At 39.6% G+C, this 26,450-nt stretch overlaps 1 protein-coding gene across 3 annotated transcripts in view; it reads right to left on the bottom strand.

The window, feature by feature from the left end:
- The window catches only part of TMEM117 (transmembrane protein 117), a 231,348-nt gene that overhangs the window by 31,809 nt on the left and 173,089 nt on the right, over positions 1-26,450 (bottom strand). For all 3 annotated transcript variants that reach the window (XM_063446943.1, XM_063446944.1, XM_063446942.1), the window contains exon 6: positions 5,247-5,406. In XM_063446943.1, coding sequence (XP_063303013.1) covers positions 5,247-5,406 — 160 coding nt within the window. The remainder of the gene's footprint in view (positions 1-5,246; positions 5,407-26,450) is intronic.

The following is a 26,450-nucleotide window of genomic DNA, read 5'->3' as shown; positions in this document are numbered from 1 at the left end:
AGGCATGTGTTCCCACTGTTATCTTTTTAGGACATTGTATTTCCCATGGTACAAAACATTTTACAGAAGACAGGAAACCTTTAGCTCAAAAGATTAACCCTCCACGCAGCCTAGCCCAACTAAGTACATCCCTGGGCCTAGTCTCCTATTGTCTGCATTGTCGCCCTACATGCAGCCCTTGCATGATTGCCTCACCCGTGAACCCTTTCATTTAACTCCTGAAGCAGAGGAAGCCTTTTACACTCTTAAGTTGCGTGTCACCTCAACTCCAGCACTGGGTCTCCCAGATTACAGAAAACCCTTCACACTATTTTGCACCGAGCAGGCTGGTTATGCAACAGCTGTCCTTACACAGGACCATGGTGGGAAACAAAGGCCTGTTGCATACTACTCTACAAGGTTGGACCCTGTTGCCAGAGGTGCCCCTTCCTGTGTCAGAGCAGTAGCTGCTGTTACTGCCCTACTGGACAAAGCCACCGACATGGTCTTAAACAATCCTGTCACCATTTACACCCCGCATGACATTAACAGCATTCTGTCACAAGTTCAGTCAAAACACATACATACTGCAAGGCATCTCAGGATGCAGTGTGCTCTACTCATGCCTCCTAACGTAACTTTGAAAAGGTGTATGGTGTTAAGCCCATCTACATTGCTTCCCCTGGATTTAAAACATGGTGGTGATTGTAGTTCTGACCTTTTTGTAAATTCCCTGTTACCAGATGAGTTAGCGCAGCATTAATGGCAAAAGAGACAGCAGGTTTTTCACATATAATTGAGTCTCCATTGTCTGATCCAGACTTTGAATTTTTTTGTAGATGGCTCCAGATATGCTGATGAGAAGGATATACTGTAGTCTCTGCACACGAGGTAATAGAAGCTGAATCACTCGCCCCTCACTGCTCTGCACAGGAGGCTGAGCTGAAGGCACTCACTGAAGAGTGCAAACTGGCCTCTGGTAAGACAGCTAGTATTTACACAGACTCTCGCTATGCCTTCGGTATAGCCCATGATTTTGGGCCTATATGGGGGGCTCATGATTTTCTCACAAGAGGAAACCACAAAGCAGACGAAGCTGCCAAGCAAGCAGCAATCCAACTTCATCCTTCCACACTCTCAGGTAATACCTTCCTACAGGTTGTCCTTCCAGATAAGACTGTTGACTACAATATATTGTTGAGCCTGCAAAAGCAAGCAAGCAAAGAAGAAAAAGATCTCTGGAGGAAACAAGATGCAGAACCTGATGATGACAAGATGTGGAGAAAAGGTAAAAGACTATGTTTACCATGAGTTCTGTACCCTATGATGGCCCAGATGGCCCATGGACCAACCCATTTGTCCAAAATGAACATGAACTGTATAGTAAACACCCACTGGGTGGTGCCTGGGTTTACCATTGTAGCAGCTAAGCACTCTCAGGCTTGCATGATTTGTGCTAGAAATAACCCCGGACAGGCTGTCAAAACACCAGGTAAACATATACCAAGGCCACTTTACCCGTTTCAGAGACTGCAGTTCGACTATATTAAACTGCCTAAGGTAGGAATGTACGAATATGTGTTGGTGTGCATTGATCTCTTTTCAGGTTAGCCTGAGGCCATCCCAGTGTTGAAAGCCACAATGAAGGTAAGCTTCTGAAGGAACTGGTATGTAGATACAGGGTACATGAAGTGATTGAAAGTGACACAGGTAGCTATTTCACGAGAGATATTACAATAAATGATGAAAGCACTAGGGATTAGCCAGACTTTCCACACTCCCTACCACCCCCAGAGTAGTGGGAAAGTAGAAAGAGCAAATGACACCTTGAAAAATAAAATTGCCAAAGCCATGCAAGAGACAGTAAAACCCTGGACTGAATATCTTCCACTAGCACTCTTCTCTTCACCCCTCATCCTAGAAGTTGTTTGTCTCCCTTTGAAATTCTGTTTGGTGGTACCCCAAAGATAGGACTTTATTTCCCCCAGACACTCCAATTACAACATAGTAGCATGACCTCCTATGTCCAGGTCATCCATAAGAAGTAAGGGCAGGTGCATAAAGTGTTTGATGTTATTCCAGATCCAGACTCTGATTCTGCAACCCACAAACTACAGCCTGGAGGCACGTGAGGAAAGGACTCGAACTAAGATTTGATGGTCCCTTCCAAGTACTGTTAACCACTGCCACTTCAGTTAAACTTGAAGGAAAACCAACTTGGATACACGCCAGCCACTGTCAATTATTCGTACCAACTGATCCTCAAACATGAAAGCGTTCATATCCTTTACTACTGTGCGTTGTATTAGCCTGTGCTGCCCAGATCTAATAGTGAAGGAAAATGAAGTATAGAAGTAACATATGGATGCAGATAGCAGAAGCTTTTAACCTACCCTCTTTTTGCCTCAACCCTCTACACAGTACCAAGAATGCCATAGAATCCTGTCTCATAGCTGTACCTACCCCCATTCCAGTACTTAATAAACACTTGTTCAAAACATGACGTACACTCAAATAATAACGTAATTACTACATTGTACAATAAGTCCATGAACTTCTACAGCTATGCCTTTAATCCCCTGAGTGGTAAATCCCCACTGGCCTTAAAGACAGTCATGGGCTCGATGCTGATGTATGCTGGATCTTTTCGTGTAACTGTACAGGAGACCCCGCAACCAAAACCCCCTTTCCAAACCATTCCCACATGGTGGAGAAATACAACAAATTGCAGAGTCCATAACACCACCATAAAATGTAATAAGACCAGAACTGTAATGAGCTACGACCATCTTGTCCAGTTGCCCATGGGATGGACCTTCTCCTGTGGGACTCTGACATATGCTTCCATTCCGCCAATGGTAGGAGGTCTCTGCACAATCACACAACTGACCATGACTGTATTCTCAAAATCCGACGTAGCCTCTGAACCCTCACAGTTGTCCAGACCCAATCGAGGTAGAAGAGACATAAAATATACCCTTACCCCAGATTGTGACTCAGAAATTACTTTCTTATCTAAGGCAGAGTATACAGCTATGGCAGTCTTCCTGGTAGGGGTCCCCGGACTAGCAGTGTACAACATTAGAGTTATAAATGCCCTTGCTTGCTCCCTTGCAAAATACCTGAATGCAACCTCCCAGGCATTGGAAGGACTCTTAATGGATACACAGACCAATAAAAAAAAAGCTATCCTCGAAAATAGAGCAGCAATAGAGATGATTTAGGATGTGCGACTGTAAAAGGGCATGCGTTGTTTTAATCTTTTGGATCATAGGACCATGATCCATGAGCATATACAAAACTTGCATGGCCTAGTCAGTGATATCAAACAAGATACTGGGTTCTTTGTAGCTTGGGATTGGTCTAGGTATTGGACTAGGTACCTGGCTAAGCCTGCTTATCAAGAAAATATTGTATTTTTTACTCCTTGCTGTATTTGTTATTATGTTGATTTTTCTTCCCTTTCAAGTTCTTCTCCTGTCTTCTATCATCCTTGTGTAAATCAAAACCTCATGTTGGTCGTATCTGGTCGTAACAGCATCCTGTGTTTGTCGCGCAAGTCACAAAGCTATTTACTATATAATCTTGTATGCTCTCTGTAGCGGAGTAGTAGTATTATCCACGGTATCTCCGCTGGTAGACAGGATAAACAGATCCCAAAACAGACAAAATGCAGGTAGTGTAGTAACAATCCCTTCCTCCGAAGAACTAGACGACACATAGCTTGGAGGTCAACTGAGGTTTTTATTTACAGGCACAGTATTTATGTGATTACATATGTACAAGGTTTCCCAAGTCCCAATGCAGGGTTTGTCCAGTAGGGGACTACATGGGGGACTGGGTTTTGCACATATTTTACCCATCATACATTGCTGTACCAAGGAGATACTTATCCCAGAATGCATTGCTAATGGGAGTATCCCCTGGTACAGATTAATACAGTTTTTGTATTAAAATCCATAACTCACACAATTTTTATGTCATACAGCTTTATAACCATTTATTACATAGCTGGGACCTGGACGCACAGTTAAGTGAACTTGCACCCAGATCCCAGCACAATTAACCGAACACCGTTCAGTTTTCCTTATCAGGCTCAATTCGTTTAAACGATTGCCTGAACTGAGGCAATGAAAATACCGAAAACTGTAAACTCCCGAACGGCCTGGAAGTCCAGCGGGGCTTGTGTTGCAGAGTAGCCGATTTTAGTTCCAGGCACTCGACGACAAAACCCCGCTGGCTTTCCGCGAACAAAGATGGCCGCCGCCTCGTGGTCGGTACACGAATGGTGGCCACCCGCAACAAACCGCAATTAACTTAGATACAATGTTGCAAAGTACCTAATCGGAGACATACGACCGTCTCTGGGTGGTATCCCATTCGGTACTTTGCTTAACTCACGAACAGTGCGGGAATTCACTGTTCGTGTAGATGTAGGTTTAACATTAGCAGTATTCGTGTGTTTAAAAAAAACAAATGACGCATACATTGTAAAATACAAAGCATAGCAAGAACATTACATCAGTCAGTTTAAATTACAATTTACAGTCTCTGAGTGGCTGAATTTGCCACACTCTCCCAATAAAAAGCAGAAGCATCTACTCTGATGTTAGTTAGTCAGCTTAGTATATATACTCTATGATCACACAACTACTACTTAAGCATGCATACGTAGGCTGGCAACACTACTATTAGTTTACTCATGTATCCCTAGCCTAAATATAAAATGTGCTGTTTTATCTGCCATGACATTGTTTGCTGTTGAACTGCTTGTTAGCGCTCTCGTGGCGTTACAAGCTTATCTGTTATTCTATGCACAAGAACAATAAAGAATAAAAAAACAACCGTGTGTGTCTGATTGCTTTTCCGAGCGCTCGAACTTACAATCTAGTTTCCCTTGAACATACTTTGGTGCTTAGAGAGTGCTTTTAATATGTAGCCCCCAGATGAGGGAGGGTGACTTGATTTGCCTTCCTAAGTTATTGAGGCATATGGTGGATCCCATTTTTTTTCCAGGTAAAAGTCTACACTGCCTTTATTTCAGCACATTAAATATCACAAAATATTGTACACATGCATCACATTCAGTAAAATTCAACTGTAGATCAACATATTCAGAATTCTTCTTAAGAAACATAAATTCACCTAAAATGTTGGTTTACCCAAATGCAAGTCATTTTATAATCATTTATCCTTCCATAATCTTGAAATATTTTTTTGACAAGTGAATAGTAGTTACAAAATATAGGCTAGAGCAAGCAACATACCTGCATAACAATAAGAAGGTCAAATACCAAGATAAACGAAGCCAAGAAAGCTCTGGAGACCTCATCACTAGGCAGGAATCCACGATTCAACTTGTCCCAGCTTATCCAGTCAGTAGTAATGATGAGAACAACTACCGAGGTCAAGGCGAACAAAACTGTCCTATGCAAGACAAAGAACATTGTCGAACGATTTACCAAACAAGCAAAGTAGAATCAAATATTAATGTTGCAAAGTCAACTAATTGAAGCACAACTGGGCAATATCTTTAAACATATGCAAGTGACTTTTAGACATGGATATGATGCAAATCCCAAATTAATGACAAATGTATATGAAACTACAGAAAGTAAACTAAATAAACATACACAGCCCTAAATAAGATGTCAAACAAATGGTAGTTGCTTCAAAATCTGTGATGCTGGAATATTAGTTACAGGATAATCATTTCAGAATCCAATTTATCTTTTCTTTATCAGCATTATCTGGGATGATAAAAACTTCTAAAGCAAGTTAAGATCTGAAAATTAAACCCTTTTCATGCAGGCTGTGTGGCTAGAGCTTCATAAACAGAAACAAAGGGGATTTAACTCCTAAACGTCAGAGAACTAAGCAGGCGAGACTGCAGAGGCATGATATATACACACAAACAGCTTCATTAAACTAATGCTTGATGTCTATATTATCTCTTTAAGTGTTGGGATGGCTTTAACCTGACCCATTCATAGCATTATTAAGGAATGTGTGTGTGTGTGTGTGTGTGTGTGTTCCTTACTGTAGCTTGACACTTCTGCTATAAAGCCACCAATTCTCATTATTTCTGTCCAGTCATATTCTGTCTAGAATAGAAGCTTGGCAAAGTCCGTCAACCTAACGATTTTTTATAAGAATAATTAAATCCAATGCTTCTAATAGGAAAGGATTGGATGCATTGCCAGTGTCTGGTTTGTATCACCACCGAACATCAAATAGATTCAGTTGGAAACCCCTAGCGGCTGTCAGTCTAACACCCATTACAATTTCCATGCCTTATGGGCATGGACATTGCAAAATATAAACAGTGCTGTTTCTTATCAACAGCACTGTTTTCATATGCATGGTAGCAGGAGTATGATTTATGCACCAAAATCACTTAAAATCAAGTGATGTTGGTGCTTGAGTGTCCCTTTAACTACTAAGGTTTGTGAATCCTTAATATCTTACTATAGCCAGCTCATATGGTCCAGAAGCCATAGATGTTATATTGCTGCCTCTAGATTTATCAACTATAGTCTATACTGTTATACCGTTAGTACTGTTAAAAACAATCTCTATGCCAATTTCTGTACCTACTTTTCTTTCTGTCTCTGCACTGACCTCCTTATTTGTTTCTCAATAAATATTTGTGCTATTCTAAAATAGTTTGTTCTCTACAGTCTGACCCATTCACGGAGGCTAAATAAGTTGCTCACACAGGCTTCTCAAAGACTCATTAACAAATAAAAAAAAAGTGGCTTCATTTGTTGAAATATTTATATTTGCTCATTTCCAGCATTTACTTTCGAGCTGCTGCGTATCTCGTTTGTCACGGTTCTGCTATTATGACTAAAACATTTAAAGCAGCTGCACATTTAATATCCGGCTCCTGTGATGAACTGAATAACCAGATGGCATTAAAAAACCAAACTGTGCGGTGAGAGTATCGAGCCTAACATGCTCTGCCCCATGGGCAAATGGCTGAAGCAATAATACTGCTTACATTTGCATACACAGAGACTTTTATAGCCATAGATATCTGAAAAGACCTTTTTAAGGATGAAGAGAACACGGGGAACTTAAGTATCTTAATCTGCAGATTCTGGAGATCAGATACTTAATGGAAGATGGAAGAAATAACTTACTATAAATAAATGTATTACCCAAATATATTTTACCAGTTAAAATGCAGACTTGTTTATTATCATTCTTATTAGCAATGCAATGCATGGCTTAGCTCAGTTGACACTCCAAGTCTTGCATTGCAGGGACTTGCTCAGTAGAGGAACATCTGAAGAACATCCATTTCTCCAGGAATTAGAGTGGAAGCATGGAGTGGAATTCTCAAGTTAGAAGTAAAACTGTTCACATTTTTTTTTTTAATTGACTCCTTACAAGGGAGGACACCAGGGCTCTCATGTCACTCTAGAGCTTGCTATAGTGGTTACGGTGTTCTTTTAAAATTATATATTTACCATCAACATTTCTGAGTCCGCTTACGAGTTACAAAAGTTACAGCAATTTTATTTCTCAAAGCAGGTAGCTTGGGTAACAATGTAATGTGTAGCTTAACTTGAGAGTAAATTTCAAAAATATAAGAGGGTTCTCATTTTGGATAAGTATGCTTTTATGTTTTTTTTTGTTGTTTTTTTTTTTAAGAGGGCAGATGTGTTGGACAAATCAAAAATTGCCACAAAAAGCTTGTGTCATAGCAAACATATCTAAATTCCAGCATACTTAGCCATCATGTAACATAACATTATTTTATCACTTTTGTAATTCCTAATATATGGTTCAGAGAGATCATTCAAATTAATTTAATATCATTTGTAGGATACGTACATAAAATCCAAGTTCTGTTTCACAGAAATATGTTAGTATTTTAATAAGCACACTTTGTTTTGCAAGGCAGCTTTGAATACAAGGGGTTGGTCTTCTTTTTAGAAATATATGCCTTTGGGAATGTAAAACTGATGGTTAACCAGAATGTCAATGTTCAAATAAATGGCAGCCAGTATTTAATGCTCACATCAAGAAGAAGATAACAAGAGTTGTCGAAAAGCCTTATTTAGTAACTAAACCTTTAAAGCCCTCCTCCCACCTAAACATTTAATATGATAAAGTATTCTACTCTTATCCCAGTTTCAGAGTCAAGATCCCCTAACCATGGTTGCACCACAGTATGTCATAATCCTGTTATAACAGGATAGTTATAGTATTCTCCAGATTATAACAGGTAACATGTGGGCATGTCTTAATTGCCTTTTAGCTAAGTTGCATTGTGGTTTTTAATTGTGCATAAAAATGATTATTATTTTTTTTGTTTGTTTTTTAAACGTTGAAAAATTGTTTTGTCACATATTTCCACATTTTCTGGCCAAAGTAAATTGGAATAATCCCTTAAATAACATTCCCATTTCTCTGTCTGAATCACAGTCCAGTTGGCAAAAACATGTTTTAATTAGGACCTTGACAGACATGATGAGATACATTTGATCCAAGCAATTTCTAGGAAGAAATATTCAAAAAAGCCCACACTATCACTGCTGACTGAGTAAGTTTCCCGTGTCCTTGACTTTGGTTGCAGCAAAGTATAGGAAATATGCAGAGCTGACAAGAACATGAACAAGCTGATTCAATCAAATTATTACCATTTTTTTTTATGCTTTGTTATACAGGTCTGCTGAAAGACCATAAAGTACCATCCTGACGAAATAGCGAATGTCAGTACGCCTGGATCTTATTCTTTGCAGCAAATCAAAACGTTCTTTTCTTCATTGCTTTATGACTTGGAAGATACGGAATGAAACCTTAAGTTAAGCCAGCTCTGCAAATGAATGTCGTGCTTTCAAATGTTTTAACAGCTGCGTTGAATGGTAGGTTTATTGAGCGCACTTCAGCGGATTGGTGGGGAGCGCACAGAAAATGCATCACAAAAAGATATGTTATGCAGTTAATCAGCATATAAATCAAGTTAAATTAATTCCTCAAGAAGTGTTGGGGGAGAGATGTTACATTAATATAAAAGGAAGTTGTACTCGTAGATTGACACAGTTAAACGGAAAGTGACATTTCAGATTGGAACAAACACACAATCTCACTTCGTCTTAATGCATTATTGGGAAGAAAAAAAAACATTAAAACATGCAATCAATTAAAATAATTAAATAATAGATACACACCTTTGAATTTACCTTGTTTGCTGCAAATACTATCACCACCTCTGTACTCATGTTATCTACAAAATCAGCCAACTTGAATTAATTATATATTTCATTCATATGATCTAAGTAGGTCATTCATGAATATACATCAATTAAACTATTTTAAAACATAAACCTGCAAATAATTAAAAAATAATGATCTGAATATATGAAACAAATAATAAAAAAGTTGTTTTTTTTATTATTATTTTTATTAAGACCCAAAAGTAGGAAAACCGTTGAATGATTGAAATTCAACACAAAGTGGCAGTTACATTTCATACATTTAAATATCAGCTCGGTATTTTAAATCTTTCAGTACTGCTTTAGAATCTACTTTCTTTGTTCTGGTCTTGAATCAAGTTCACTGTCATCATTCACATTAACAGTAAAGAAGACGAATTATTTTATCTGCCCTCCACTATTCTTTCAGACTGCCACACTGATATTTAAAGGGATACTGTATGTGTATATATACAGTGGCCCTTTTAATATCAGTGTGGCAGTTAGACTGGCCACAATAAAAGGCCACTCTACAATGCGCAGGTTTACTGTATTGGGGGCATCCAGGAGGGTCCGAAAACCAGTCAGTATCTGGTGTGACCACCATTTCCCTCATGCAGTGCAACACATCTCCTTCACATAGAGTTGATCAGGTTGTTGATTGTGGCCTGTGGAATGTTGGTCCACTTCTCTTCAATGGCTGTGCTGGACATTGGCAGGACCTGGAACACGCTGTTGTATACGCGGATCCAGAGCATCCCAAACATGCTTAATGAGTGACATGTCCAGTGAGTATGCTGGTCATGCAAGAACTGGGATGCTTCTAGCTTCCAGGAATTGTGTATAGATCCTTGTAACATGGGGCCGTGCATTATCATGCTGCAACATGAGGTGATGGTCGTGGATAATTGGCACAACAATGGGCCTCGGGATCTCGTCACGGCATATCTTTGCATTCAAAATGCCATCAATAAAATGCACCTATGTTCATTGTCCATAACAAATGCCTGCCCATACCATAACCCCACCGCCACCATGGGCCACTCGATCCACAACGTTGACATCAGCAAACTGCACACCCACACAACACCATGCACGCTATCTGCCATCTGCCCTGTACAGTGAAAACCGAGATTCATCCGTGAAGAGAACACCTCTCCAAAGTGCCAGATACCATCGAATGTGAGCATTTGCCCACTCAAGTTGGTTACGGCGAACTGCAGTCTGGTCGAGATCCCGATGAGCATGACGAGCATGCAGATGAGCTTCTCTGAGACGGTTTCTGACAGTTTGTGCACAAATTCTTTGGTTATGCAAACCGATTGTTGCAGCAGCTGTCCATGTGGCTGGTCTCAGATGATCTTGGAGGTGAAGATGCTGGATTCGGAGGTCCTGGGCTGGTGTGGTTACATGTGGTCTGCAGTTGTGAGGCCGGTTGAAAGTACTGCCAAATTCTCTGAAAAACACCTTTGGAGATGGCTTATGGTAGAGAAATGAACATTCAATTCATGGGTAACAGGTCTGGTGGACATTCCTGCAGTCAGCATGATAATTGCACACTCCCTCAAAACTAGCGACACCTGTGGCATTGTGCTGTGTGATAAAACTTCACATTTCAGAGTGGCCTTTTACTGTGGCCATCCTAAGGCACACCTGTGCAATAATCATGCTGTCTAATCAGCATCTTGATTTGCCACACCTGTGAGGTGGATGGATTATCTCGGCAAAAGAGAAGTGCTCACTAACACATATTTAGAGAGATTTGTGGACAATATTTGTGAAAAATTGGTCTTTTGTGTACATAGAAAAAGTCTTAGATCTTTGAGTTCAGCTCAAAAAATAGGCTCAAAAACAAAAGTGTTGCGTTTTTAATTTTGTTCAGTGTATATATAATCATAATTCTGTTCATTAATAGCACTGTACGGCTGTATAAATGACAAGAGGTCACCTGTTTTGATTTAAAGAAAGGAGATTTTACCTACAGAAGAGGAAAGCATTCTTTCAAGTAAGAACACTACAGACATGGAAATATCTACCTAAAGAGGTTGTTTAATCAGTTTATCTACAGATTTCTAAATGTCTAAACTCCTGGATGCTTTATTTTGGAAAAACTGAATATTCAAGCATAATAATAGGCTATATGTGGGGCATCAGCTTGTAATCTAAGGAAAAATCTCACTGTCACAATATTTTTCCCCATCTCATGGTAATATTGGAAATTGCTTCAAATTGGAGGTTTCTCATTCAAAGAAGTAATGCAGACACATGAAAGGTTGAAATTGATAGACTTGAGCCATTTTTTTCCAGGCTTTATTCTTATGTAACTATGCAAAAACAAACCAGGTAGACTATGTACAATACAACTCCGGAGAAGATATTTGTTGCTGATTAAAATTCTTCTCTTAGCATGGTGAGATTTGCTATAAATTCACAAAGAAATCAAATTTCCTGGGGCTTTTTAAGGGATAGACTTTAAAGTTAAACCTTCCAATATCAACTGGTAAAACAGAGATTAAGATGACAAGATATATTTGACAGAGTGAGATTGTTTTTCTTTTTCCATGCCACTGTACTGCTCACTTATCCCAAAAAATAAAAAATAAAATAAAAAAACAAACACATTTTATAAGTGTTTTTAGTACGATCTTTTAATGGAATGGCTTTTTGGAATAATTTTAATTTTGTAAGTGTAACAGCTGAGTCAATCTATGCCAGTCAGTTTTGGCTCTGGAACCAATAACCTCCCCTTGTCTTCTCAACCCACAAAAAAATGATGCAATGCAAGCTCTTCATTAAAGCTTTCTGAGTGCTTTTCCTCTCGTCCTTCAGGTAATGGTAGAAGGACAATCAATTAATTAAAAAGCAAAGCTGATTTGAAATGCTGCATGATCCATTATAGTAAAGCACTATATAATACTGCAGTTGGTCTTTTTTTGTACACATTTTGTTTACTAACATAATATAAGAAATGGAATAAAACTAGCCATGTTCAATTACAGGAGTGGTTGCTTTGACATAAAAAACAATATTTTTTTGATCACAATGCATTATACATTTTTTTTTTAGCTTGTAGCAGGTAGAGTGAGCAGGTAAAAGGCTAGATAGAAATTAAAAAGTCAGCATGAAATGTAAAATACATGCAAGGATTAAGAAAATATGTTATATATAGAATAAAACATTATTAATTTTGCTAGTTAATAAGTATTACAATTCTGGGGTTGCTTGAAAGGTGAAAACGCATTGCATGACTCATTCAAAATAGGCAAAAATATATTTACCTTTTAATTTTTTTTACATTTCTTTTTTAAAAGAGCCTTAACCTTTGAGTCATCTCCTCCTACGTCTACTCCAAGCAGGACGTTCGTGTTCCAATGGCTGAAGCCCTAATAAAACTAGGTGAGCCGACATCCAGTTAGAAAGATAAGAAAGCATTTAGTGACAGGGATAGAAATGTATAGCTGTGTGTCATCAACGTATAGCCAGTGCGTGAATCCAAAGGAAATGTTGCCAAGGGAGGCAGTATCAAGAGAAACCAGAAAGGAATCCAGAGCTGGACTCTGAGGTACACCACCAGAAACAGGTACGGAAGACAGTTCCAAAAAAGTTAATTTTGAAAGAGTTCCAGGTCATATGAGAACCAGGAAAGATTATTTTCTATCAAACTGTTACAGTCAGTTTGTGAAAGAAAATGTTCTTTGTCACGAACGCACAACGAACTTCAAGAGTGTGCGTGACGTAGTTGTGGTGGTGAAAGGGTTAGTTAAAGTTCACTATTTGTCTGCACTAGACCGGAAATAATGATAAATTCCCATGTAACACCACCCATACCTAACCATAATAATATAAATATTACTATCTTAACGCTGCCACCACTTAGATAATTTATAAATGGGGTCCCCCAGGTAACGTAATAACAAAAAAACCACCAAAAATAACTTAGCACAATATTTAAGCAATTGCAAAAAGCTAATTTAGTCTCTTTAGGTAACGTGATTCTTTACCAGACAAAGGCAGAACTTAATAAAGGAATATTTTATGATGAGCAAAAAATAGTCACAGTGCATACAAATATATAGATGATAATCAAATTAGTTGCACCAACAACAGATAAAAAATAAAAGGGATAAAATAACAGAAGTCCTAATCACTTACTCAGGTTTTCAAACTAAAACTTCTGCTTGGTAAGAAAGGTGATGACAGTTAGAATTAGATTCTGGCCTCCAAGCAAGTCCAAATACACATCTCAGTATCATTGGATATATACCATGTGGAATACCAAGCCTCGCCCAGAGGTAGAGATACGGCATACCTACAGCAACTATAAGTGACCACCCACTTGTGTTCCAGGCCAACATCAATCCAAATGGAAACATTTGGTTCTATCTTCTCTTATGTACTTGCCACAGAAATAATAATTACATCTATAATTTTGTAACCCTTATTCCAATGTATAGATATATCACACTCCTTACTTGTGACCCAATATAGCAGACATCACAATCCCTTCAACTATGGTAAAGTTACACAAATCATGTTTGGCCTTGATTAGAAGATTGTGCTCGTCCCATTCCAAATATAACAAAAATTAGGCTCAATTATTATTCCGTGAGTAAGTGTTAATGGGGTTTTTTTTGGATAGGATACTGGAACACAAGTCTTGTTTGTCTTTTTTTTTTCTTGAAAGCTAATGATCATTAACATATCAATTAGGAGGTACAGGCCATATGGCTGAAGCCAGCTAATTTACATTTAAGACAGACTTCCAGGCCACTTATGTGTGACTTCTCGCACCTTGCAGAGCCTTTGATTAATCAAAGGATCAATGCATATAGTAATCCCTCTGCTCCATTTCACATCCCTAAGCAATTTATATTATCCCTTCTGTCATCTGCCCTTACAACCAAGTGGCCAATTCATATATGCACTACACAAATGACATTAAACGGCAGTATTCTATTGTGCAGCAATTATGTTGCATGACATTTTTTTTATTAAAGAACATATCCAAAGAGAATGACGAGTACATAATATCTCCAAGGCCAGATTAAGAGCCAGTGGGCCTGGTGCTGACAATTATATTGGGGATAATTATAGAATCTTACCGACCAAACAAACTAAAACAGTCATACCTCCCAAGCGTCATGTATCTGATGGAGATGGTGCTGGAGAGAAACTCATAGGATGCAGCTATAAGAAAACACATCATACCCTATGCTAATCTATTTCTAATTGATGCTTTCTTCTTTAAAGTTAATCCATACCCCCTAACAGCAGTATCCAGTAAAGCAGTAAGTCAATGGGTGGGGTAAAAGGGTGGGCCACTGACGCGAATCACTTAACCAGAACCGCAAAAGGGCAAACACGCCAAAAAAGGGGGCATGTCTGTCCAAAGAATTGGAAGGCCAGCCTGGTGTGAATGCATGACAGGTTACCATTCAATCATGCATGCTGGCCAACAAAGGTCCTTCCATGCAGACAGCACCCTGAGCGTGGCATAAATCTGTCTAATGATGTGCTTACTCCATGCTTTCTAAGGACTGTCCCCAATCACTCACATGTCCACCTGTCTCCTTACCTTCTTGCTAGCATATATATGCTGGTATATAGTCTGGGACAGAGAAAATGTGTATGTAGTGAGTGTAGAAGTAAGGGGACATGCAAAAGTGTTAGAGAGACCTATGTCAGCAATACCTTAACTAATTTCATTGTCGGCCAGTCCACACAAGTTTTGTTCCCCACATCCCTCTTAAGTTTCCATACTTAAGCAAGATTATGTGAAGAGCAGTGTGTTAAAAAAAATAATAATTTTTTTTTTTTTTTTTTATCCATGGGCCTATTGCCTATTCCATGGGCATGGGCCTGGAGCTGGAGCCCCATCAGCCCCTATGTTAATCCGGCCCTGCATTTCTCTCTAATTTAAATACCATCATGGTTAATCAGGGTCCTTTCACATTTTAAAATCCTTGCATTCCTTGCATGTGGATTGGACACAGGATACATTGTACAGCTGTCTGTGAACACTGTATTTATATTTTGCTGATACGCAAGTATGTAACAGCAAAGGTTAAGGAAATCAGAAATTTATCATATATGCATTTGCAGGAATTTGGCAGCACAATGTATAGATACAAGAAAAGAACTGTATACAATACAGAAAATAGGGCGCCACTTATCACCATATATGAAAAAAACTGGATATAATTACCCTCCAGCGAATGGGTAGGAATATTCATGTGGAGAATGTACACATGGAAAATATAAAAGAGAACATCATAGTGCAAACTATTTAATATGTAAGTAATAAAAAACACATAGATCTGAAGATCTGAAGCAGCAGATGGTGAATCAACTGGTCGATATCGGTTGCAGAGTTTTGCACAGACCTCCACAGACTGCCAGACCGGGAATTTTAGCCTATTTAACCCCTTAAGGACCAAACTTCTGGAATAAAAGGGAATCATGACGTGTCACACACGTCATGTGTCCTTAAGGGGTTAAGGCAACAGCTTCTTTGCACATATTGATTGTTTCAATTGTGCCACATCGTTTGTGAGTGTTTTAATTTATGTGTTTTTTATTACTTACATATTAAATAGTTTGCACTATGATGTTCTCTTTTATATTTTCCATGTGTACATTCTCCACATGAATATTCCTACCCATTCGCTGGAGGGTAATTATATCCAGTTTTTTTCATATATGGTGATAAGTGGCGCCCTATTTTCTGTATTGTATACAGTTCTTTTCTTGCACTTTTGGATAAGGGATACAGGGAGTGCTTCCCTATTTATAGTGGCTTGCCTGCACTAAATTGATAATCAGTTTTGTCTCACTATCCACGTTTTTGGTCAATGTATAGATACAATTGTATTAATAATGTAATGGTAAAGTTAGGGACCCAAACAGATATTAATTGAGCATATACTTAAAGAGGAGGATGAGAGAGGATACTCATGATCTCTCCTCTCTCTAATTCTGGCAGCTTATTTGAAATGTTCAGACCATACAGTGCAGTTTTTAAGCTAGTCCTTGCACAGTGTTTGATCAATGGGCGATCCATGGGACTTTCAACAGAGTTGAATTTTCAGTTGCCAATGGCTAATGGATGATTGGAAATCTGAGCTCTAAATATACACGCAGACATACATTTATTTGCATTGCCATTTTTTAAACAAGTATAATATACCCCAATCAATGTAATAATATTTACATGTCAAATGCCATAGTGCCATAGGTGTATAGAGTCTGCTTAAATTTGTGGGTTTTTATGGACATCCTTGAATCAGTGACCTCTCGTATACTGGGAACCTTTTTACGATTGTTACATAAATATGTAAGACCACGTTCTAAAGTCTTAAATCCAGCTGATTTATGGAGACTTTACAATGCAAGTCTGATTGACAGTACACATGAGTGACAGAGGGAAAAACCCTGTCATTCATCACTATTAATAGAATGCATTATGAGATCAAACTAGTATCAAGGGACTTGTGAGATGTTTCTTCCCAATTCATATCACGCACATACCAAGCTATGACTGACCATCTAGTTATTCATAATGCACAACCTCAAGATGAACTTTTGAATTCAGCTTGTTTATATTGGACACAGAGGGAATCAATAATAGTATAGTCAGTCAGACAGACAGACCCTCACACTACCAAAACCTTTTCATGGATCCAAATTTAGACAGAGTGAAGTGATATCTATGATATGGTTAATTATTTATTTTTCTGCACCTTTCTTGATACCAATTTGAAGATGAAAAAATGGCTTTCGGATACATGCTCTTTTAAACTACATGTTCATCGTGATGGATTTTACCAGCATGATATACATATTTATAAATATATGAAGGTGAACTTGTCATTCAAAAATGACACCTAATAAAATACTCGGTTAATGGGGTTTTCAACCTCCTGAGGTTTTCTCATGTTCTTTTTACTTTCTAAAACCCATTTACAGAAGAAAAAAAAATATTTAGAAACATACTTATTTCCCTTTTGGAATTCCATTTATTTTACAGCTTATTGTGTTTCAAAAAGTACAGTTACCCCCAGGGGTGGACTGATCAATCGGGCACATCAGCCATGAACTTGGGTCCCCCAACCCCAACATGCTCTGGCAGCATGGGAAGATCAGAGATCTTTCAACTAGAAAGGCAGAATTCCAATCCATTACAGATGTAACCAATACATGTACAGCATGCAATCAAAGCATAGGGTGCAAAGGGTATAGGACACCACCCCTTCTAGTGGTACAAAAACAATCAAATAATTAAAGGGATACCTGCATAACCAAAATAGATTTAATACAATCACATTTTATCAAATCAAATTTTATTTTAATACGTAATAAAGAATAAATGCAAATTCATCTATACATACAGTATCTCACAAAAGTGAGTACACCACTCACATTTTTGTAAATATTTTATCATATCTTTTGATGTGACAACACTGAAGAAATGACACTCTGCTAAAATGTAAAGTAGTAAGTGTACAGCCTGTATAACAGTGTAAATTCTAAACCGTTGCCAACAAAAGGGAGTACACCCCTAAGTGGAAATGTCCAAATTGGGCCCAATTAGCCATTTTCACTCCCCGGTGTCATGTGACTCGCTAGTGTTACAAGGTCTCTGGTGTGAATGGAGAGCAGGTGTGTTAAATTTGGTGTTATCGCTCTCACACGCTCTCGTACTGGTCACTGGAAGTTCAACATGGCACCTCTTGGCAAAGAACTCTCTGATGATCTGAAAAAAAGAATTGTTGCTCTACATAAAGATGGCCTAGGCTATATGAAGATTGCCAAGACCCTGAAACTGAGCTGAAGCACGGTGGGCAAGAACATACAGTGGATTTACAGGACAGGTTCCACTAAAAACAGGCCTCGCCATGGTCGACCAAAAAAGTTGAGTGCACGTGCTCAGCGTTCTATCCAGAGGTTGTCTTTGGGAAATAGATGTATGAGTGCTGCCAACATTGCTGCAGAGGTTAAAAGGGGTGGGGTCAGCCTGTCAGTGCTCAGACCATACGCCGCACACTGCATCAAATTGGTCTGCATGGCTGTCGTCCCAGAAGGAAGCCTCTTCTAAAGATGATGCACAAAAATGCCAGCAAACAGTTTGCTGAAGACAAGCAGACTAAGGACATGGATTACTGGAACCATGTCCTATGGTCCGATGAGGCCAAGATAAACGTATTTGGTTCAGATGATGTCCAGCGTGTGTGGCGGCAACCAAGTGAGGAGTACAAAGACAAGTGTGTCTTGCCTACAGTCAAGCAGGGTGGAGGGAGTGTTATGGTCTGGGCCTGCACAAGTGCTGCCGGCACTGGTGAGCTACAGTTCATTGAGGGAACCATGAATGCCAACATGTACTGTGACATACTGAAGCAGAGCATGATCCCCTTCCTTTGGAGACTGTGCCACAGGGCTGTATTCCAACATGAAAATGACTCCAAACATACCTCCAAGACGACCACTGCCTTGCTAAAGGTAAAGGTGATGGACTGGCCAAGCATGTACCCAGACCTAAACCCTATTGAGCATCTGTGGAGCATCCTCAAACAAAAGGTGGGGGAGCGCAAGGTCTCTAACATCAACCAGCTCTGTGATGTCGTCATGGAGGAGTGGAAGACGAATCCAGTTGGAACATGTGAAGCTCTAGTGAACTCCATGCCCATGAGGGTTAAGGCTGTGCTGGAAAATAATGGTGGCCACACAAAATATTGACACTTTGGGCCCAATTTGGACATTTCCACTTAGGGGTGTACTCACTTTTGTTGCCAACGGTTTAAACATTAATGGCTGTGTGTTGAGCTATTTTGAGGGGACAGCAAATTTACACTGTTATACAGGCTGTACACTTACTACTTTACATTGTAGCAGAGTGTAATTTCTTCAGTGTTGTCACATGAAAATATATAATAAAATATGTACAAAAATGTGAGGGGTGCACTTGAGAGGGGGCGTGCTTGTCATTAGTGATGACAAAACACACCCTATCTGGCCCCGCCCCTTCTCAGGGGGCCGCTGTGATTGAAAAATGCCCGGGCCAAGTTTTTTTCCCAGACCGGCCCTGTTAGACACTAACAAAAAGATCAATCATTGACTAATTTACCGAAAAATTAGGTAATGAAAGGAATGTAATTGCTGTACAATATTACCTGACAAGTGGACAGAGCTAAACACCCAATGTTTCATCTAAAAAGCCTTTTTCAAGGGCCCTTCAGCACCAAGCACCATTTACACACACAAGAAGCACGTATACACACAATTTCACAGGCCGCATCCTCACACATGAAATACAACATGCACTCTCCCTACACACACACACATCAGCACTACGGAATTTGTTGGCGCTATATAAATAATAAAATAATAACCACAAGCAGAATTCCCATACATGTAATACTCCATACAGCCTTTTTACACACACACATTATTTATTTTCAATCTAGTAGCTCGCTCTATACTTTCAACTTGAAGTGAAATAATTAAAGTGTGAATTTTTCTGCATTCGGTTGATAATTTTTCTTCCGGTGACATGACCAGAAGAGGGTAATGGAGAACATAATCGAAGCTTGCAAGTTAATAATTAAGCTATTTCAACTGGAAAATTATTACACAAAATTGCTAATTAAACAAATTTGCTGTCAAATGGTCATAATTGCAAAAGTAACTTCCTAGTACTATAAATAAACGTGTGCTTATTATATTTATTTTTAGACTCCTAACATTTTTTGTAATATAATTTTTCTGTTAAAAAAAAAAACACTTTCATTGTCTTTGATCAATATTTATTTTCCAAGTCAGATATAATGTATTACTGAGATCTCCATTATCATATTGAATCGATATTTCAGTAGTTGCATTCTGTTTTGATTTTATATACCATAATTTCCTGCATGCTGGATGGTATATTAGAATAAATTAATTTGTGGTGATTGTACCTCCCAGGTTTAGTACAGGAGCATAAATGAGCTCGACAATGAGTAAACAATGTTCTGTGGTTTACTAGTTACAATGTCGTACATGGTTTTATACTTTTATGTGTTTTTTTGTCACTCTTTATTTTTGTCATGCAGTGAAAAATACAGGAATTCAGATTGACATATTATAAGCATATGAACAGTTACGTGAGACGCATAGATAATACAGGCAATGTCAAGAGAGACTGCACTTTAAATAAAAAAAAAAAAAAAATTGATCCGTGGCCCAGGAAGGAAGCTCTTTACAGCTGGGTCATGCTGACTGGATCAATGCTGTGTTCAAGGTACCTGCTTCCGGTTCCCCACTATCAGCACTGTGTCAGGGTCTCACTCAGCTGGTCTTGGCTTAGCTCTGCGTTGCGGTGGGTTGGGCTGAGGCAAAGCCACAGTACCTGTGCTCGGTATTTGTTGCTGGTTTCGAACAGGCGAGAAAGTAGCACATGAGTGGCAGGCTATACAGGTCCATAAATCCTGGAACATTTTGCCCCCCGCCACTGATACTTTTATTATTTTTATACCCATAGAAATGGTGTTTGTAAGAAAACACTACATCTGGTCCCTTTATCATATAGTCTTAAGTAGAGACTGCACCGCTGTACGCAATCTATTTAGAAAACTAAGGTTTCAATTTAATAAGCTTTCCACATGATTCAAAACCTTACAAATGATTTATCTATAGAAGTTACCGTTAAAGTCCATGGACATTTTTGTAGGTAAATAATTTAGAAAGCTTATTAAATCAAGGCCTTATCACTCAGAAACATGTGAGTTACATTTTTCTGTTAATAATTCTTCTTTTTTTCACAATAAATGGACATACCGCATAATTCTCTTAACTAATATTTATATTTTACTAATATATCCAGTTTAACTTACTATTTTTTCCATTCTAAGTTTTATTTATAATTTTTTTTTTCTTGTGTGTTTTTTTTTTTTTTTCACTTGAAGTTATATAAACAGAAATTTATAAATGTACCAAAAATATTTGGAAAATTGCTGTATGTGCTGGATAAGGCTATTGAATGAGTTTTAAACATAACATGAATTACTTTACAATACAAGGCAGCTTTTATAAGGGAGTAAGTCTTATTTTTCTATTCAAAAATGTACAATATCTGATAACTTATTCAAAGTCCTACAATACATATGTGTCTAAGTACTGCAATCAAACCATGACTGTCTTTTGAGGAAGAGAAATGCTTTCTTTGATTTATCCACACTTCATCATCATATAACTGAATGAAAATGTTATCTGTGTCAAACACAAGTTCACTTCAATTAAACTAATCAGCTTTAAGCTGCAATTTCCAAATATTTTTACATATCTGTGGCAAGCACCACAAAGACTTTCAGGAGATTACAATTGGCTTATGATAACTTGTAAATCATTTTGAATTCCAACTAATTGCAAGTGTATTTATAAATGAATATTTTATTAAGTTGAGCCAGAACAGCACATCTTTCCAGCTCTGATGTCAAACAAAGTCGAAAAAGAAGCACATTGCTCAAAAACCAGTTGGAAAGTATATTTTTAATGTATCTTCAGAGCAAATGTTAATTTTTAATCAATTCCATTGATCAAACTCCATAAAGCCTGCTGTAGTGACTATCATGCCAGAAGCACCCTAGGTAACTGGATTCATGGTGTACATGCTTGGACACAGCTGAATTGGCAAACCATCCTAAAACTGTTTGAATTCTCACCAAGGGATGGCGCCAAAGCACTTATGCACCAGTGCCGCCATCAGGGGTTGACAACCATGATGGTTGTCACGGGCCTGGCGGTCCTGGTGGCCCGGACTGCTCTGGCAGTCCCGGGCCCCACTTTCCCTCTCTGCACACATAGATAGCGAATATCGCTATGTGTGCAGCCGCTGGCCCCCGGCTCCCTGTTACCGCAGAGGGGGCCCAGCACACAGCTTCTTCACACGCAGTTCATTGCCTCCAATAAGTCTTGAGAGACCCACGGCAGTATGAGCGTTGCCACTGGTTACCATGGCAACGATCCGCGCGGCACACAGGCGGGGTCTCTCGAGAGTTATTGGAGGCAATGAACTGCGTGTAAAGAAGCTGTGTGCTGGGCCACCTCTGCGGTAACAGGAAGCCAGGGGGCCCCCTCTGCGGTAACAGAGAGCCAGGGGGCCCCCCATGCCACAGGACCACCAGGGATGGAACCTCCCCCCTCCCTGGACACATTATAAAATATATATTATAAAATTAATTTGAAAATGCCCCTTTCCCCACCCCTCCCCCTCTGCAGATTGCACATTTACACACACACTGCATACACTAACACAACACACACTGCATCCACTCCACTGACACACACACTGCATCCACTAACACAACACACACACTGCATCCACTCCACTGACACACTGCATCCACTCCACTGACACACACACTGCATACACTAACACAACACACACACTGCATCCACTCCACTGACACACACTGCATACACTAATACAACACACACACTGCATCTACTCCACTGACACACACACTGCATCCACTCCACTGACACACACTGCATCCACTAACACAACACACACACTGCATCCACTCCACTGACACACACTGCATCCACTAACACAACACACACACTGCATCCACTAACACAAAACACACACTGCATCCACTAACACAAAACACACACTGCATCCACTAACACAAAACACACACTGCATCCACTCCGCAATTATGCTGCTATGGTGACTGGAGTCTCCCTTTAATATATTACAAGCAATCTGGTTTTCTCAAGGTAAGCTTTTTTCACATAAAAGTATACATTTCAATGAAAGCTGGGCAAATGAAATTTTTTCTGTAATACGAAAAGCAGTCCGAAGTTGTAAAAGGAATATACCCACTGATTACATTGGTTTCCATAGTGATTGACCACTTTTAGCATTTTGCACCACTTTTCTGATCATTACATTTTTATCGGTTTGCTTCCGTGAGAGAATCAGCACAGGTGTGACATAATTAGTGCCTGCTCTGATATATATCAGAGTTTGCAGGAATCTATGATCTGCAAACTTTCTTTGTCTTAGGGATGAGCATAACCACCTAGCAAAGCTAGTGGGTATGCGGCAGTCTCCCGGAGTCAAATGCCAGAGCTGAAAAGGCTCGCGCTGTGCATCTGCACAGCAACAGCCTTTCAGCCAATCAGGTAATCAGGAGAGCCGTGCTGAGCGCGGGATTCCTGATTACCTCAGATTTTTAAAATTGGGAAACTGCGGATGGTTAGCACATCCCACGAAGTACTAAGGATAAATATTTCCGACAGTGTACGGGAATATATTTAAACGTCTAAACGCAAATAAAACAGTTCAAGATGCCAATAGTACAGGGGAACAAGAAAATATTTAATAAATCATGAAGACATACAAGATAGACTTGAAACTTTGTATAAAACGGCTGAACTGAAAAACAAGGCAACAATGTATGCCAAAGGAGAGTAACAAATGAATAGTGGAAACATTCAACAAATTGCAACGAAATAAGTTCAATAAAAGAGAAGAGAAATGTTGAAACAAGTCTCAGCAAACATATTCTTTATGCAGGGAGTCCATGCGAATATTGAACCGACGAGACTACTTGCATCCACTTCTCCTATTTAGGTGGATCTTTGGTTTGTTGGTCCGGTCTTGGAGTACGGCTATAGTCTGTAAAAAACAAAACAGAGAACGGTTATCAAATGTTGAATAAGCACCAGATAACCTTATGTTTTAGAAAGCAAACTACCACCAGCAGGCAAAACTCTTAACTTGGAGGAGGGTGGGACGGGCGCTATTGCTAGGTGGTTATGCTCATCCCTAAGACAAAGAAAGTTTGCAGATCATAGATTCCTGCAAACTCTGATTTGTCCTCCGGGAGGCATAACCACCTAGCAAAGCTAGTGGGTAGAATAGCACACACCTGGTGGTGGTCCTAAGAAACTGAAGGCGTTCAACTTCTGATGGCCTCCAGTAAAATCTAACAAAGGTTTTACTGGACAACCATCTTGCAGCTTTTAAGATAGTAGGGAGAGGAAGGCCCTTTCCTGCTGCTTTAGTAGCCGAGGCTCCCCTAATTGAATGGCTTTTGAACACTGAAACATCAATTCCAGCCGTAGACATGGCGGAAAGTATCCAGCCTCTAATTGTATTAACCTTGGCTGGACGAAAGGGATTCCTTGATGTAATGAATAATTGACTGATATCATTTCTAAATCCAGCAGAAAGTTGAAGGTACGATTGTAACAAACTGACTAAACATAAGCCTGGATCGGAAGAATCTTGGACCAAGTCCAGTTCTACCGGACCAGGAGAAAAATGGGATGTTTTTTGTCTGCCTTTTAGTATAATATGGAAACCTCCCGGGGTCCTGGACAACCAAGGTTCTGAAATATGGATTTGAGTTAACTCTGCTCCTCTAGCTGCCAGGGCCAAGGACAGCAGAGAAGCCAACTTAATAGCAGTCCATCTTAAATCAATTTTAGCATTATCCAAAGACTTAAGGAAATTTAATAAGACATCTACATCCCAAGTAGATGTGTAGCGTGGGGTATATGGGCGGCAGACGGCTAACCCTTTTAGTAATCTCAAATACAGGGCATCCTGAGTAAGGTTGGGGATCAGGAAGTTTAAGGCAGATCCGTAGGTCTTGATTGAACTGACAGATAAACCAGAATGGAACTTAAGGGTAAGAAATTCTAACGCCAAAGGAATGGTATCAGATCCTTGTGTGTTAGACAGAAAAGAAACCTGCCATTCTTTGAATTCCTCGATCATCTTTCTATATCTTACCCTAGTTCTACGTCTTAAAGATGCGTTAATAATATCCAAGACCTGATCCGATAAAAGGGGATGTGTTAACAGCCTACCAGGGCTGCGATCCACATTAGCTGCGGGAGCTTGAGCAGAAGATCGCTGGTTCCCTGAAAGCAGTCCACTGTCATGCCTAATGGGATCTTGATTCCCTTGACTAACTGGTGGATCAAGGGATACCAGGGTCTGGAGGTCCATACTGGATAAACGAGAACTAAGCTCTGCACCCTGTCCCTGCGGATCTTCTCCAGCACTTTCATCAGTAAAGATGGAGGGGGGAAAGCATAAGGGGCTGGAACATCCGTCCATTGGAAAGACATTGCGTCCATTTTCCAAGCTCCCTTTGTCCAGGTTCGGGAGACGAACCTGGGGGTTTGAGCAGATGTTTGGGATGCAAACAGATCTACCTGTCTCTGGCCAAAATTGCTTTCTATCCGTTGGAATAGAGCAATCTTTAATTGAATCGTTGCCAGGGACAGACTTTGGCGAGAGAGAGAGTCTGCAAGCTCGTTCGCCTCTCCCGGAACATATTCTGCGAAGACCTGAACGTTGTTTGCTAAGGCCCAGGACCAAAGATCTAGAGCCTCTAAGCAAAGACCCCTTGATCTTGTACCCCCTCTGTGGTTTATATAAGCCACCGCTGTCCTGTTGTCCGAATTGACTTTTACCAACATCGGTGACTGGTTTAGAGGAACTAGGCCCTTGAGAGCTAATTTTATAGCTCGTAACTCCAAAATGTTTATATGGAGGTGACTCTCTTGGTCTGACCAGATTCCCCTTATGGCGTTCTGGGATGTAAACGCACCCCAACCGTGACTTGAGGCGTCTGACGTCAGAGTGACTGTCGCAGGCTGCTCTAACAGTGGACGAGGAAGTGGAATTTCGAACTCCAAAATGGACTTCAGTTCTTCTCTGACCTTCTTGGGGAGAACAAATTTTGATTCCCAATGGCCACCCTGTCTTAGTCGGTTCCCTAAAAACAGCTGACTTCTTCTGCAAAGTAAGGGGGAATTGTTGTATGCTGGTGTTAAAGCTATTAATTTCCCGATAATCTTTGCTAGGTCTCTCAAGGACCAACTCTGGTGCCTGAGAGATGAGTTGAGATGTACCAGTAGTTTGTCCCATTTGTCTCGAGGGATTCCAAGAGACATAGTCCTGGTGTTCAGTATGAAACCCAGAAAGAGGATGCTTTGAGTGGGAATTAGGACTGATTTCTGTAGGTTTACTACAAATCCTAGGTCTTGTAAAAGGGAAGCAAGGTAATCCCTTTGAGAAGCAAGGGCTTCCCCATCTGGATGCATGAGCAGGATGTCGTCTAGATAGTATAGACACATGAAACCTTTTAGTCTGACATGAGCTATCACTGATTTCATAATTCTGGAGAATGTGTATGGTGCGTTGGATAGGCCAAACACCAAAACGGTCCACTGCCACACTTTCCCTTTCCACTGAAACCTGAGAAA

The sequence above is a fragment of the Pelobates fuscus genome, chromosome 3 (genome assembly GCF_036172605.1).
Source record: "Pelobates fuscus isolate aPelFus1 chromosome 3, aPelFus1.pri, whole genome shotgun sequence".
NCBI classification, from domain to species: domain Eukaryota; kingdom Metazoa; phylum Chordata; class Amphibia; order Anura; family Pelobatidae; genus Pelobates; species Pelobates fuscus.
The sequence above is the reverse complement of the archived record's forward strand: the minus strand, read 5'-3'. Positions and strand labels throughout refer to the sequence as shown.